Below are 13696 nucleotides of genomic sequence, written 5' to 3' on the forward strand. Positions count from 1 at the left end.
CCCATGATATTCCTTACCCAAGGGGGCATCGATTGTTCACTGTTTGTTTCTGGGGGAGCTTTTTGAGGATTCCAGCCACTTCCTGTACTCCATTTTGAAAGGATCTCCTTCAGAATGGCATCTCTCTGGTTCTTTTTACCACCTTCTGAAAAAGTCCCAGTAGAGACAGCTTAAACCCAGCATCATGTAAAAAAACACATGTTGTAATAAAAAACTAAATATTTTATTTAGCAACATTTTTGATGATGCACTCACCTGTCTTCTCAGGGGATCCTTGCCCCAGTAAAACAGCACAGACGATGATGCTGGTGAATGTAAGAGTGGCCATCCCTGGCCCTTTCTCAGCCATCTTCATCTCATGGCAGCACACAAAGTGACACAGTGGTGTCACATGTTTTTCCTCAGGCTGTTATTCCTAATGATTTCACAAAGTTCTGTGATTAAATAGGTGCTGCTTTTTTCATTTAAGTAATAGGGAGGACTCAAGGAGTAAGGTACCTCTACGGAGAGAGGGGATATTAAAAGTTAATGACCGTCCACCACATCACCTTACCACTCTCACTGCGCGGTTACTAAAACAAGCATCAGTAATTTACCGTTTAATTTACTCAACATCGATGACATGTTAAAGGAAAGTGATGCTGAAAATTGACCATATATAAAAGTTATGAAGTATGAAACTAAAATACATTTAAAGAAACAGCTCTTTCAGAGATTATTTTGACAAGAATAGCAAAGATACATGTTTTCCTGTGTAAAGTAATATCAAATAATAAAGAAAATACCAGAGGTCACAACATTTGGTTAGAATAAATTCTGAACTCACCAAAAGTTACAATCCATCATTTCGTTGAGAACCCCTTAAGCTTTTGGTAGCATGTCTTCCTCAGCCGTATCAACACACTGGGAGCTGACCTCTTTGTGAGTGTCACTCTCTGTTTCACCATCACTCCGACTTTCTCTACCTCTCACTCTCTCTTCTGCACCCCTCCCACCTGTGTCCTCAAACTCTCTCTGTGCTTTTAGCTGATGGTTGCTGCACTTTTTTCTCTCTGGGGTTTGGTGATTGACCTCATATTTCATGAGTTATCTTGCCATGCTACAGTATGTAGGCTGCTTTTTATGACAATGTGCGGGGGGGAAAAGGGAGATACTGGACATATTCCTCAGTATTTAGGGAATTTTGCATTTGTATCTATTAAATATGGTTTTGTGTTCCAGTCCAGTATTTTGGGCCATCTCGAGGCTATAGGAAGGTCACAGCACTCAGCTAGGTGCTCAAACAAGGTGAAAATCTGGATCATGTTAATCACACCCAGGAAATATATCCCATTCTCTAACTGTCCGATGTCCCCCACTGACTGATTCCCTATTGAGCCGTCTCTCAGCCGGGACTCATCTTGTGACTCTGGGTTGGTTGGGGGTGTAGTCTTACCGACGGGGACGGGGCCAGCAGAGACTGTGCAGGCTGTCAGTGTTTGGACACATTTATCCCTCCGCCAGGTAGACTTACAATTGAGCCCTGTGCAAGTGTGCAGCAGCCGGCTCCCCAGAGTCAGACCCCTGTCTGCGGGCCTGAAACCCAAGAGGGCCCAGTGAAAGGGCCCCCCCTCCCTCCACTTGCTTTAGCTGTATGATACTGTGGCCTGCACAGGGACAATAACATCCTCCTGTATTATTGATACCACAGGGAACAGCGATCACTCATCGCTGCAGGGCTCGATTCACTACAGGAATATTCAATGAGAAACCCGACCCCCCTACATGTTTCTCCTCTATCTGCTGGAAACTCAGGCAGGGGAGAAATCTGCTGGTGAAACTCGTTGTTGAGATTTGGATACTTGGTTTGTCTCCAACTGTGTTGCCCCCATCAATGGAAGTAGAAAAACATCAACACATCAAATGACCCCATTAAAAATAAACCACAACACAACTCCCTTTTACAACGATAACCATTAGCATTGTATAGTATACAAGTTTCCAACACAGCTTTTCAGCAACCAGATTGTTTTTTCCATTAAATCTAACAAAGAACCTTAATCTCGAAGTTTTTTCCCCCTGAAATAATAAATTATATAACATTTCGACCGCAATGACAGAAGGAAATAACTACTGCACTTATTGGCTGCTGTAATTACTTTTCTTAGAAACATTTTTATATTATTACCAAGGGTTGTTAAATCTTAGTTTCCCCTCAAAGAAAAGTCATGTTATGTTAGTATATATACTTAAATGTCAAGATTTCAACAATAAGGGTTGCAGTCCCAATACATAAAATGCTTCTTCTCTATTGAGATTTTGTTGTGTCGAATACTAATATTAAGTTTGAAATTCAATCTTTTGCTACTAGTCATTTTTCTTTCCCAGATTAAGATGTTCCTAACGATTTTAGTTTAAATGAATGTCATTATAGATAATTAGGTGAACCAGATTGTGATTTAGAATTTGACAGATCAGTCCCTTAGTCATATTTGTATTTGTTTGTTAAATGAATGTTACCTAGTGTTGAGAATGACCTGTACTGTTTTCCAGAGTGATGATGAAAGCCAAAATCATTTTTCGTGTTTATTTATTCATCCAGAGAACAAAAAAAAGCATAATAAAGACACAAAAGACAATCATCTCTGTAATTATGAGACATAATGTTTAAAGAGGTTTTAGGTACTATTTATGTATTATATTTCCTCTAAGCCTGATATAAACCCATCACTTTTTAAGTGCAGACAGATTGCACAAATGACCAAAATAGAGCAGATTATCCCCAACAGAAAATGTGTTTTGATGAAAATGCTTTTAAAATGTTATGTATCCCTGAAAGATGTGAGCTGTTAGTTGGAGATAAAACTAAAACATAACTGTATGTCATCCCCAGAGCTTAGTTCATACTCTTGACAGATAGGGAAATTGTTGCACATTTTCTCAACTCATTTAGTTTTTCTTTACTTTATATCAGTTTAGATTAAGTGAAATGGATGCAAATCTCCATTAGAAGCTAAATCCAGTGACTCATTACAACTAAAAGTATATACTACTACTACTACTAGTAGTGAAAACAAAAATGTTGGCCCAAACTGAGTTAAGACCAGAATCGCTTTTACCATGGAAAAAACATCACACCCTTTCTTTAAACATGCACTTAGGATGCACATTTTCAGTAACTATTTAATCCTAGTTTCATTTATTATATCAATTTTGATATACTTCTGAATATCTGGCCTGACACACAAAAATGCATTAAATCCATACTGTATGAACCATTTGAAAAAGGATCATAAAGAAAAAAATGATAATCAAAAAGACTATACTTAAACAAACTAGCTCAAAAGAAATGACATAAGACATTGTGTGCAGAGCACATGTGTCAAACTCAAGGCCCGGGGGCCAAATCAGGCCCGTGGTGGATTTAATTTCGGCCCGCAGGATAATTTCTAATTACTATTCGCTCTGGCCCGCCGGTATATTGCACTCACACCTTCACTCAATCCTGAGGGTTTCCTCAGCTCAGAGCCTGAGCCCAAACATTGATGAACTTGCACCCGAGATGAGATGCCAAGTATCTGGCTTGAACTAGCATCACAGAGCAGCACACTGAGTTTCAATGGATGTTTCCTTCTGCACTTTGTTTCTTGTGACAACAGGGCATGTTTTTTTTTTTTTTTAAGGGAAATAGTACTATTTTTGGTCTATGACAATGACTTTAAGAAGTCAACTAAATCGACAAATTAAGGCATTCAAACTTTTTTTTTATGTGTTACACAGTTTGCTGGTCTGTTTGAAAACTACAACATTTCTGTCTGCAGTCTTTCCGCAGTTATTCCTCTCTGCCTTCGGAGGGCAGTGTGAACCAAGGGCATGATGGACCTCTTAGTTTAAACCGAGGGTAAACTCCTATCTGTTCATAACTACATTATTCCAAATATATATTTTCAAATTAAGAAAACATGATGGTATTAATTGTGTGTCTGTATGAATATAAAATATGACAAAGCTGTCAGACAAATGATATCAGAGGCAAAAAAGAGAGATGATTTGCTGTTAACTCTTACAGTGTATATTACTTCCCATTTTTGGGCAAATCCAAGATCCAAGTCCTGTTAGAGACTGTTTCCCGGCATGACTGCTCTCAAAGGGTTTAACTCAAAACCCCACCACCGAGACACGGAGAGATCTTTGCTTTGCTTCGTAGGTCAGCAGCAAATCCTTACGAGCCTGCCGGATACACATGAGTATGAACACCACGACAGCATCAAAGTGAATATCATCATTTGTGAAATATGCATTTCAGCATATAAAGAAATGACTAACCTTGGAAATCTGAGCTCTTTTATTCTGTAACTTCTTGATGGAATTATTACTGGAGTCAAGATATTCCTACAAGCAAAAACATGTTACTGTGAAAGTATTGTACAAACGTGCAATGTATGCAACGCGCATGATATACATACTGTTTTAAAGGAAATGTACCTCAATTTTGTTAGTGACCCCATTAATGGCAGTTTGGTCCATGTTAGAGGCAGAAATCACAGAGAAGAGCTGAGCCTGCGTCTTCTCCACGCTCTCTGTCAGGCCTTCCAGCTTCAACTCCAGCAGCGAGCTCTTCAGATTCACTTTATGCTGCACCTTCTGAACGTTCTCAGTGAAGGTCTTGTATAGCTCATCCCTTTCCTGCTGAAGCTGTGTGACGTTCACACACAAACAAATGCAAAAACATTCACATAAATACCCAAAAGAAATCAAAGCATTTGACCCACATTCAACATTTGAGCTACATGACAGCGCAACTCAATTTCAATCTTACCTTGCTGAATTTCTGTTCCATAGTTTCACATTCCCGTTTCAGATCATCCAGCTCATTCTTTTTTAGCTTTTCATTGAAATCCTGTCAAAAACAGTTTCAAAGATTGACCTTGTGCCCATGTACAGTAGGCTACGCTTATACTGATTAGGTCACTGGTATTAACACATGTCAACGATCCTTGTAACCAACAAACCGTTTTCGTTGTATAGTTATGGATTTTTTTTCTCCTTTTTAACAATTTGCTCTTTGACGTTGGATAGAAGCTCAGTGAGACGTTTGTTATCGTCCCAAAGATCGGTCAAATCCTGTATCTTCTGCTTCTGTTTGCACTTCATGGCTTGTATTAGTAGCTAAGAAAAAACAATTAAACATTCCATGTAAATAAAACAAAACCTGATAATTTTTTCCACTTTATAGAATAAATCAATAAGTACTAAAAGAAAAAATCAGCATCGAGCCTGAACAAAACATCTGAAATGTATTTGCCTTCAGTCTGACAAAGATGCATAATGCATCAATAAATACCTTGACTGTATCGTTCGTATCCAAATCCTGAGGCATGCCATCAACGAGAGCTTTCGCTTCCTTAAAGGTTTGGTTGTGGTCTTCTATAACAGTGTTAATGTGTCTGTTCCAAAGTGCTTCTCTCTGACTGGTCTCTTGTTTCCTCATGTTGTGCAGCTCTAATGGCAGTATATCCATCTTTTTCTCATACTTGGCTTGGATTCCTACTCAATTAGTGACAAAAAAAAGACAGCTCCAATTTAGTTTTTACAGCACTGGGTGACGCATTCAAATCAAAATGAGATTCGTTTTTTTTACCTGCGAGTTTCTTCTCCAAGCTGTCTCTTATTTCAGCAATTTCTTCAGCATTTTTCTGTTGAAATAACAACAAAACTGATGTTTGCTTACTTGTTTAAATAAATCAGAGTAAAGAAAAATATTCCTTCAACAGATCTTTATGTGTAGCAATAACAAAAGTTTGAACTACAAACCAGATCAAGTTCCTTGACGAGGTTTTCATTATCGTGTTCCTGCTTGTCGACCATGATGGCCTTCATGTCCTTATGAAGCTGAGTCTCTAGCTGTCCTTGCTCTTTTTGCCCCGCCTGAGTGGAGACTAAAGCATCTGCTCTCAACTCAGAGATGGTGTTCTGGTGTTCACACAGGAGGTGCTTCATCTTCTGCTTATAGACCTGGTGCGGAAAATGAATAAAATGTGCATTAATAAAGCGATTCAGTAAGAAATGACCTGCATATGAAGGGGGGTTTCTTCCATAAAAGTTCTCTGTGTTAGCATGTAGAGCTGCAAAACACTTGAGTAATAACTTCACCTTGATCTCTACTTGGTGGCGCCCCTCATCCTCTTCTATGTCCTTATCAAAGTTCTTCCGCTCAGCCTTGACCTCCTCAAGTTGTCTTTCTGTGATCTTCCAAAACGAGTGGATTTTGTCCCTCTCGAGCTGAAAGTAGTTTCTCTCTTCCCTCTCTCTATCCAGCTCCTCTCGAAGGCGCACAATGTGTTCTTCCAGCTGAAATACAGAAATATATTTGAGTGTGGGCACATCTGAGCCAGACAGTGTGGATGAGACTGTAGGTTGTTGTTATCCCAAAGGGGCAGATTATCTATTGAACATGTTAAAGTCCAATTTGCTGTTAAAGTGAGCTACTCAGGCTGTAACATTAAATTTACTAGAAAAGCATGCTGGCTTCATGGATGTATTGCTAGCTTGCAAACTGTAAATGTGAACGGATGTAGTAGGACATCCTGGTACTTTTGCCCCAAACTGTGGGATGTGAGCTTGACAGGCCTTTAGTGGGTGGGGGCTGTGACGATAATGTGACATGGGTACAGTAGTATCCAGTGTTAACTTAACCCATTCTAGGGAAGTCAGGATATCTCTGCCTCTGCAGGTTTGATTTTTACCACTCAGTGTCTTTTGGGAAACCTCTAGCTGTATGTAAGTGCAATACTAACTCACTTATTAAACACCACCTATCCAATTGAGCACAGTCAAGCATCCCTCAGCACTTTCACACACACACACACACACACACACACACACACACACACACACACACACACACACACACACACACACACACACACACACACACACACACACACACACACACACACACACACACACACACACACACTTCAGCTCTGACCTGCTCCTTGGACATCTCATCTTTGGAAAGGCCATCAATAAGCGTGGGAGTTATCGCCTTTGGAGGCTTTTTACTTGATCCTTTCTTCTTGGGTGGCTGTAAAAATTCAAAACATTAGAAACTATTTAAAAGTGACTCACACTAGCATATTTCTTAAACATTACTGAATGAATGTAACGTTAATAACAACCAGTGGTGTTAACAAACTAGTTACTACTTAAGTACAATTTTGAGGTATTTATACTTTTCTTGAGAATGTCTATTTATTGCTACTTTGTACTTCTAGCTCACTACAATTAGGAGGTACATTGTGTACTTTTACTACACTACATTCAATGAATACGTTTAATTACTTACTAAACACTTTAAAAGGACTTTATTTACACAAGGAGTACAATTCACCCTGCAGCTTACAAAGATATTAAAAGATGCTCAACCTTTACCATCTTTGATAGCACTTAAATTAATCAATAATTATCTTCAAAACATATAATATATACTATTCTAAAATTGGCCAATCTGCATAATGAGTACTTCTACTTTGGTACTTTAAGTATATTTTGATGTTTATACTTTTGTACTTTTACTTGTGTAATATTTAAATGCAGGAATTGTACTTGTAAACAGAGTATACTTTTTCTAGCAACAATATGATGTTCAAAGCGATAGCTGCTAACGTTAGCTGTTTACTGTAGTCGGTTCAGTACAAACCTACATGGTTGTTATAATTATATTAAACAACGCTTTACTCACCATCTTATATTGCACCACCTACTCAGATATAAGGGAAATGTTTGGTCGTTTTGAGAAGCTAGCTAGCATAGCAGTTAGCACTCAGGAGAGTCAAGTCTTTAGTTTCAAACATGTGTTGCCATAGTGACAAGAGCACGTTGTAATGTGTTCCCTCCAGGAGAGGGCGAGCTGCACCTGCTCTGACTCTGCAGTGAAGCAAGACATAAACACCACACTAATATTTGACAGCAGCAGTGGTGTAGAAACTGTGTACATTTACTCGAGTACTGTACTTTTGTTACATTTTGGTGGACTTTACATTGAGTATCTACATTATTTTTGCTAGTTTGTACTTCTAACCCACTTCAAATCAGAGGTAAAAAGTGTACTTTTACTACACTACATTTATTTAATATCTGTAGTTTGCAGATTTTGTGAAATATAATCAACACTAAGATAAGACTTTAGTAACATGGAGTAAAATCCACAAGCTACCCTGCAGCGTACAAAGTAATTAACCTTTACCAGCTTTGATAACACTTTAATACATCAATAATTAGAATCATGTCATTTATATTAAACTGAAATGGGCCATTCTGCATATTAACTACTTTTATTTTTGGTACTTTATGTATATTTTGATGCAAATACTTTTGTACTTTTACTAGAGTAACATTTGTTGTATTCTTTCTTACACTCTGGTACTTCTACTTTCTAAGCACTTCTTCCACCCCTGGACAGCAATCAACAAAAAACTCAGCTGGTGAGACTGGAATGCTTGATTTGAGTCCAACTTTTTGACCCATCTTCCAATGGAAATATAAAATCATAAATACATGAATTACCCTAAAATGAGTTGAAATTTGCCATCATTTACTTACAAGAGCTGAACAATTATTTTATTCACATAAATTGTGGCAGCAAAACTGCAGAAATAAGTGCACTGTATGCATGTCAAATCAAAAGAGTTCTACACTTGATGGATTATCAATTGGCGATTGTCATTGCACCTGCATTTGAATCTTTGCTTATTTCATGTCGTGTTCTTCCTGGATAATACAATTACTCCATATTCTATCACTTTTTCTGATGGCATTGACTAGCTTCTCTAGTAGGTGTAGTAATTATTATCAATAGTTTGCCAATGGGCATTCAGTAGTTACCTGATTCACGACTGTCTGCACGGCATTCACGACTGTCTCAGTTTCTTTATACAGCACCTATCAATTAAACAATTCTAGACATACTCAAGTATTTTAGCCATTCTAGCAACATTGCTGTTGTGATGGTCAAAGCGGATTTCTCTGCAATATCTGGATGGATTGCCGTGCGATTCTGTTCCGACTTTAATGATCCCCAGAGGAGGAATACTAATTTCATTTGTGTTGGATAATGTTGTTAATAAAGCAAATGAATTTGAGACAATATTCAAAATCATACATTTTTATTTGTAAATAACAATTTAAAAACAGAAAACTATGTACATTTTCAAAGTATAATGTTTACTTGGGGAGTCCTTAACGCAGGAGTTCATGGTCAAACATTGAGCATGGGGACGTCAAAGGCATCACAGAGGCCTTCCCTCTCATCCAGATTGTAAGCACATTAGTTTCCAGATGGGGGCGGAGAGAGATGGAGCAGCGGGGAAAAAGCTGAAGCGCAGAGGCAAATGTGATTAATACAAATATACTACAAATACCAATACGTGATGGATATGACTATTAAATATATGAAGTCAGAAAATAAAGTGCACTAACCTTCTGAGGCTATAAGCTCTCTGATCAGATCTTCGCCTATTACTTCTATAAAATGCGGGAAGACATACTTAGTTTATACATTCTTATAAAGTCAAATACACTTACATAAAAATGTAAAGAATATAAACACACACATTTTTTTACAAAGAAATACATAGAGGAACTCACCTTTGGTTGGGTTTATTAGGTCCCGCAGTTCTTTTGATAAATCTTGCACTGAATAAAAGATTTTAAAAAACATGAATGTGAAATCCTGTGGCACTGAAAGAAACACGCATGAATGATTTCTTTTTGTCCAAGAAATAATCGATAATCATCACAGAGAAAGAAACCGCAGAACCAGCAACCACGTCCAAAAAAGGAAGAGCTTTGCTGCTGCATTATCAGATAACTTCAGATAAGGAGAAAGATACCAAAAGCCTTAACTCTTAGTTTACCAGCAGAAGGTTGGTCCAGTCTTAGCCTGATAATTGTTATGAATAAATAAAGTCCTTAACTTCATATTAAATGCACTTTTAAAACATTTGATTGAAGACCTATTGGGCAGAGTTCAAGCATAAATGTAATTTAAAAAGTTTCCATTTTTACAAAAAACGCACTACAGAAATTGTTTTGTAGAATCTTTTTTTAGAGTTTTCAGCACTCTAATACGCACTTTGAAAAACTGATGGTGATTTTCAAAATGTTATAACATTATATAGAACAAACCACTAAACACGTAAATAATCGGAAGATAAATCAATATGGATAAAAATGTGTTGCAGCATTAGAAATTGTACCAAATAAAATACTCACATTGAGATGCACCAGTTCGGTTTGGCTGAGTGTTTAAAAATGACGATGACATGAGGTGTCGGATCTTCTCTGTGGCTGCCCTGCTTAATTTGTTATTAGCTGAAGCCTGACACGGTTTGATACTGCTTCCTGTATCGCCTGAAGTGGACATTACTGATTTTGCTCTCTGTAAAACTTCTTCAGGCGGCGGGACTGGCAGTACGACAGGAGCAGAGCTGACAGAGAGTTTGTTGAGAAGTACGACTTCTATCGGCCCATTGATGCTCTTCAGATGAATCTGGTACTTTGCTGGGCTGTTCTGGACCTGAAGAATGAAAAGTAGGCAAATACCCAATTGTTCCATGTACATTTAAGAAAGCCAAAGAGAAGAATCTACAGAAGGATCCAGTAATGCAACACTTACAGCTTTGGGAATGGGAACATCTAGCTGTGTTCCTATTGGTGCTCGTACTGCCAAAAGAGTATTCCCTGAGGACAGAAGAGGGTGAACATCCTTTCAAATGACAATCATTTTGTCTGGTCTTTATATATTAAAAATAAAAATAAATTTGAGTGGGCCTTATTCGTCTTAAAACTGCAACAATGTAAGCTGTTGTGGTAACGCATTTTGGACAGTGCTTGTCCAGCCGTTTTAATATCAGTCCAACTAGTAAATACACTAAATTGCAAAAACATCAACTGATTCTCAGCTGCAACATACTCTGATACAAAATATTGCTCTTTTACTGTTTTATCCTGGATTAATCTAGGACTATCCAAAATGTCCTCAAAAGTCACCAATGTTAACATGTTTAAGTGGATATTTACATTTAGAAGGTTTGAATATACTTGTAACGTTTCATCTCTTCAGTGAAACGCAGATAGAGGAAGAAATGTGCCGCAGATATATTCTTCAAAAGCTTATTCCATCAATAAGCTTTTGCTTAGCTTATTGATGGAATACAAATATGCATCCAAAAAAAGTACCTGTAACTTACCACTGAAGCAGTTGCAGAGATCTTCATGATTCACATAGGTCAAAGTTGATTTGAGTCAAGGTTTAAATTAAAATACAATATTATATCTGCTAAAATGGCTGTCATAAATCTCATTTTTTTGTTTAAATGTTATTGTTAAAGCAGAAGTAATCTAACATTTCCTACATGACATACATTTGCAATTTCTTTGTCAAAAGGATATTCGCTGCAGTCCTCTCTTGTGTTCTTGGCACTCTGTTCCACCCACTGCTTCTGCTGGTCCAACATCGATTCCATCATCTCCAAATCCTCCACCTCGGACTTCAACTTGAATAGCTTGTTGCTAAACACTTCTTCATGTTGTCCTGTAATGGTACCCCTATTTGAGAAAAAAGCAAATGTTTTATTTATTCTCACATATTTTGCCCCACACTATTTATATACAGAAGATCCAAAAGCATGCACACAATTTAGAGCTAAAGACTTACTTCCACTTCACAGTGCTCTTGGAGATCTTCACAATTAGACCAACACCCTCCAGCACATTTGTGATGTCGTAGATTCGCCTTTTTTGACCGACAGCCAGGACTCTGATAGCCTGAAAGAACACAAATAAAGCAAATTGACCCTTTGTTTGTAGATTATCTTAATGTTGCATTATTAGTTGACCTATTGTTCTGTATACATTTGAAGAGCCTTATTTTGGAAACGACAAGTGTTTTTAAGATAGCTTTTGGAAAAAACAACTAAACACGTTGCCTCGTTCAAAAATGTATTTTGTTCCAATTTTATTTATACTACGATGTACATTTAAAATAAATGTAATCAAACGAGTGATAATCCTGTGTTCCGATGGAGGTTGAAAGCACTTTGCTCATGTATGAGCAATTCACTTCAAATGCTGCATTGAGGCTTAGGTTTCTTAAACAAGCTAGATAGATAAAAAACATTTTCATTCAATTACACATTTGGTTAAAGTAGACAGAAACAATGACATCTTTAGTTACACATTTCTGACAAAGCATCACATAATATAATTGCAAAAAGGCCTGGTTTCCCAGTGCACATTGTGATCAATTACAAACATGGATGTAAGATATATTGTTTTAAGTGTTCTGTAGGTAAGACCAACTTAACAGTAATTTCATTAATTTATCAAATAATGGATGTTTGTACTGACTACGCTGTTCACTTACATCTTTGAGGTCCAGTTCACCGCCCTTAGCTTCTTGTAACAATGTGACAAACTTTACAGCGAGCATATGAAGGCTCCTCAGACTCCTCTTGTATTTAGGGTTTATCTCTGGTGTTGCTGTCTCTACATCGGGACCATGGTCTGGACTTGGTGGGCTTCCCTGAGGATCCATTCTGCTGAACGGGAGAGAAAAACAAATCACACACAACAATCACAAATCAGCCCACTTCACACAACTGGATACTATTTTTGGATCGAAATGAAATCTTTTCAGGGTTTCCTGTATGAGCAATAATGTTTAGTTATATAAGAATTCAACTTAATTATTTGCAAAACATTTGGTGAAGAAAAACCCTTTTCGCCTTCACTTACAACACGGTTCATTTCTCTCTGGCGCAGATTTATTGTGAAAGGGTTTCACCGGAAACACTAAGTTACGGTTTGTGTAGCTTTTTTTTTTACTGTAAACCCTAAGTTTTTAATTTGTTGTATAACGTATTAAGTTCTTCGAAGTAGCGCTAACACATGTTTTCAAACATATATTACTATAGTCTCTACATGATATCAGCGCTTATCTTGAAAGTTAGCACAGTTAAACTGTTTTACCTGGGCTGTTTCTGGATCAGCGGTAACGGGGGTCCACAGAGCTGCTGCTGCCGACGCTACTGGGCTAACGTGTGGAGGACGACAACCGATGGTCATTAACTTAAGATTCAAACATACCAGGGAGGTACAGTTACCCTCTGTTTAAATCCAATCTGAAGCCAATGTAAATGATAATGTCCGACCTTTACTGATAGTGAACTCCGACAAACCCACTGTTGTGGAGTTGGACGCGTATTTTTTCCCGGTACTAGCAGAGGGATATATACCTGGCGTGCCTTCACAATAAAAGCCCCAATGTTCGCCTGACCAAAATGAAATGAAATTGTATTTATATAAATATTTAAATCAGATCCGATAATGACACTTTTTCTCTATTTATGTAACCTTTTTTAGATTTAGATTAAACAATGTTGTTGTGTGTTCACTGTTGTTGATGGATTGAGGGGAGTAGGCTTCTAGGGTTTAAAACAAATCTAACCCAGCCTATCTTTTTTGGTTTTTCTGCTGCTTTATTTTATTGTGTAAAGAAATACGATCTAAGAATCTATACCATACATAACTTCATTTTCTGACTGAGTCAAGCTACTTTCACAATTGCAGATTTTACCAAAACCAGGCATTTAATGAAAAATACATTTTATTGAAATCAAAACACTCAGTATATACACCATATATACATGTATAG

At 37.6% G+C, this 13696-nt stretch overlaps 2 protein-coding genes across 3 annotated transcripts; both read right to left on the reverse strand.

The window, feature by feature from the left end:
* Nucleotides 1-3979: 3979 nt before the first annotated feature.
* LOC117471235 (dynein regulatory complex subunit 4-like) lies at nt 3980-7808 on the reverse strand. Its single transcript, XM_034116089.1, is given in 12 exon segments — nt 3980-4209; nt 4306-4371; nt 4465-4674; nt 4799-4879; nt 4992-5021; nt 5023-5148; nt 5324-5526; nt 5621-5675; nt 5794-5994; nt 6133-6330; nt 6971-7066; nt 7724-7808. Coding segments are annotated over 12 exon segments (1443 nt in total). The 5' UTR covers nt 7727-7808; the 3' UTR covers nt 3980-4035.
* A 1321-nt stretch (nt 7809-9129) lies between these two features.
* Nucleotides 9130-13282, reverse strand: LOC117471236 (transcription factor E2F4-like). 2 transcript variants are annotated; one of them, XM_034116092.1, is made up of 10 exons: nt 13012-13282; nt 12407-12581; nt 11699-11808; nt 11434-11589; nt 11232-11275; nt 10658-10722; nt 10255-10558; nt 9628-9675; nt 9460-9504; nt 9130-9354 (listed from the first exon to the last, which is right to left on the reverse strand). In XM_034116092.1, the coding sequence occupies exons 2-10, from the start codon at nt 12575-12577 to the stop codon at nt 9308-9310; spliced, it is 990 nt and encodes a 329-aa protein (XP_033971983.1). In that variant the 5' UTR covers nt 12578-12581; nt 13012-13282; the 3' UTR covers nt 9130-9307. The 2 variants fall into 2 exon arrangements, with proteins under 2 accessions (XP_033971983.1, XP_033971982.1); XM_034116091.1 differs by having other exon boundaries at nt 12407-12578; nt 13012-13257.
* Between the last annotated feature and the right edge of the window lie 414 nt (nt 13283-13696).

This window comes from Trematomus bernacchii, unplaced genomic scaffold, assembly GCF_902827165.1.
Source record: "Trematomus bernacchii unplaced genomic scaffold, fTreBer1.1, whole genome shotgun sequence".
Taxonomy (NCBI): domain Eukaryota; kingdom Metazoa; phylum Chordata; class Actinopteri; order Perciformes; family Nototheniidae; genus Trematomus; species Trematomus bernacchii.

Bases quoted from the DNA above. Each gene is read 5' to 3' on its own strand.
- LOC117471236 (XM_034116092.1), bottom strand. From the start codon at position 12,577: ATGGATCCTCAGGGAAGCCCACCAAGTCCAGACCATGGTCCCGATGTA. The intron at 11,809-12,406 runs GTAAGTGAACAG...GTGTTCTTTCAG, and splicing joins GTGAACTGGACCTCAAAGAT to GCTATCAGAGTCCTGGCTGT. The intron at 9,505-9,627 runs GTGAGTTCCTCT...CGCATTTTATAG, and splicing joins CCTAATAAACCCAACCAAAG to AAGTAATAGGCGAAGATCTG.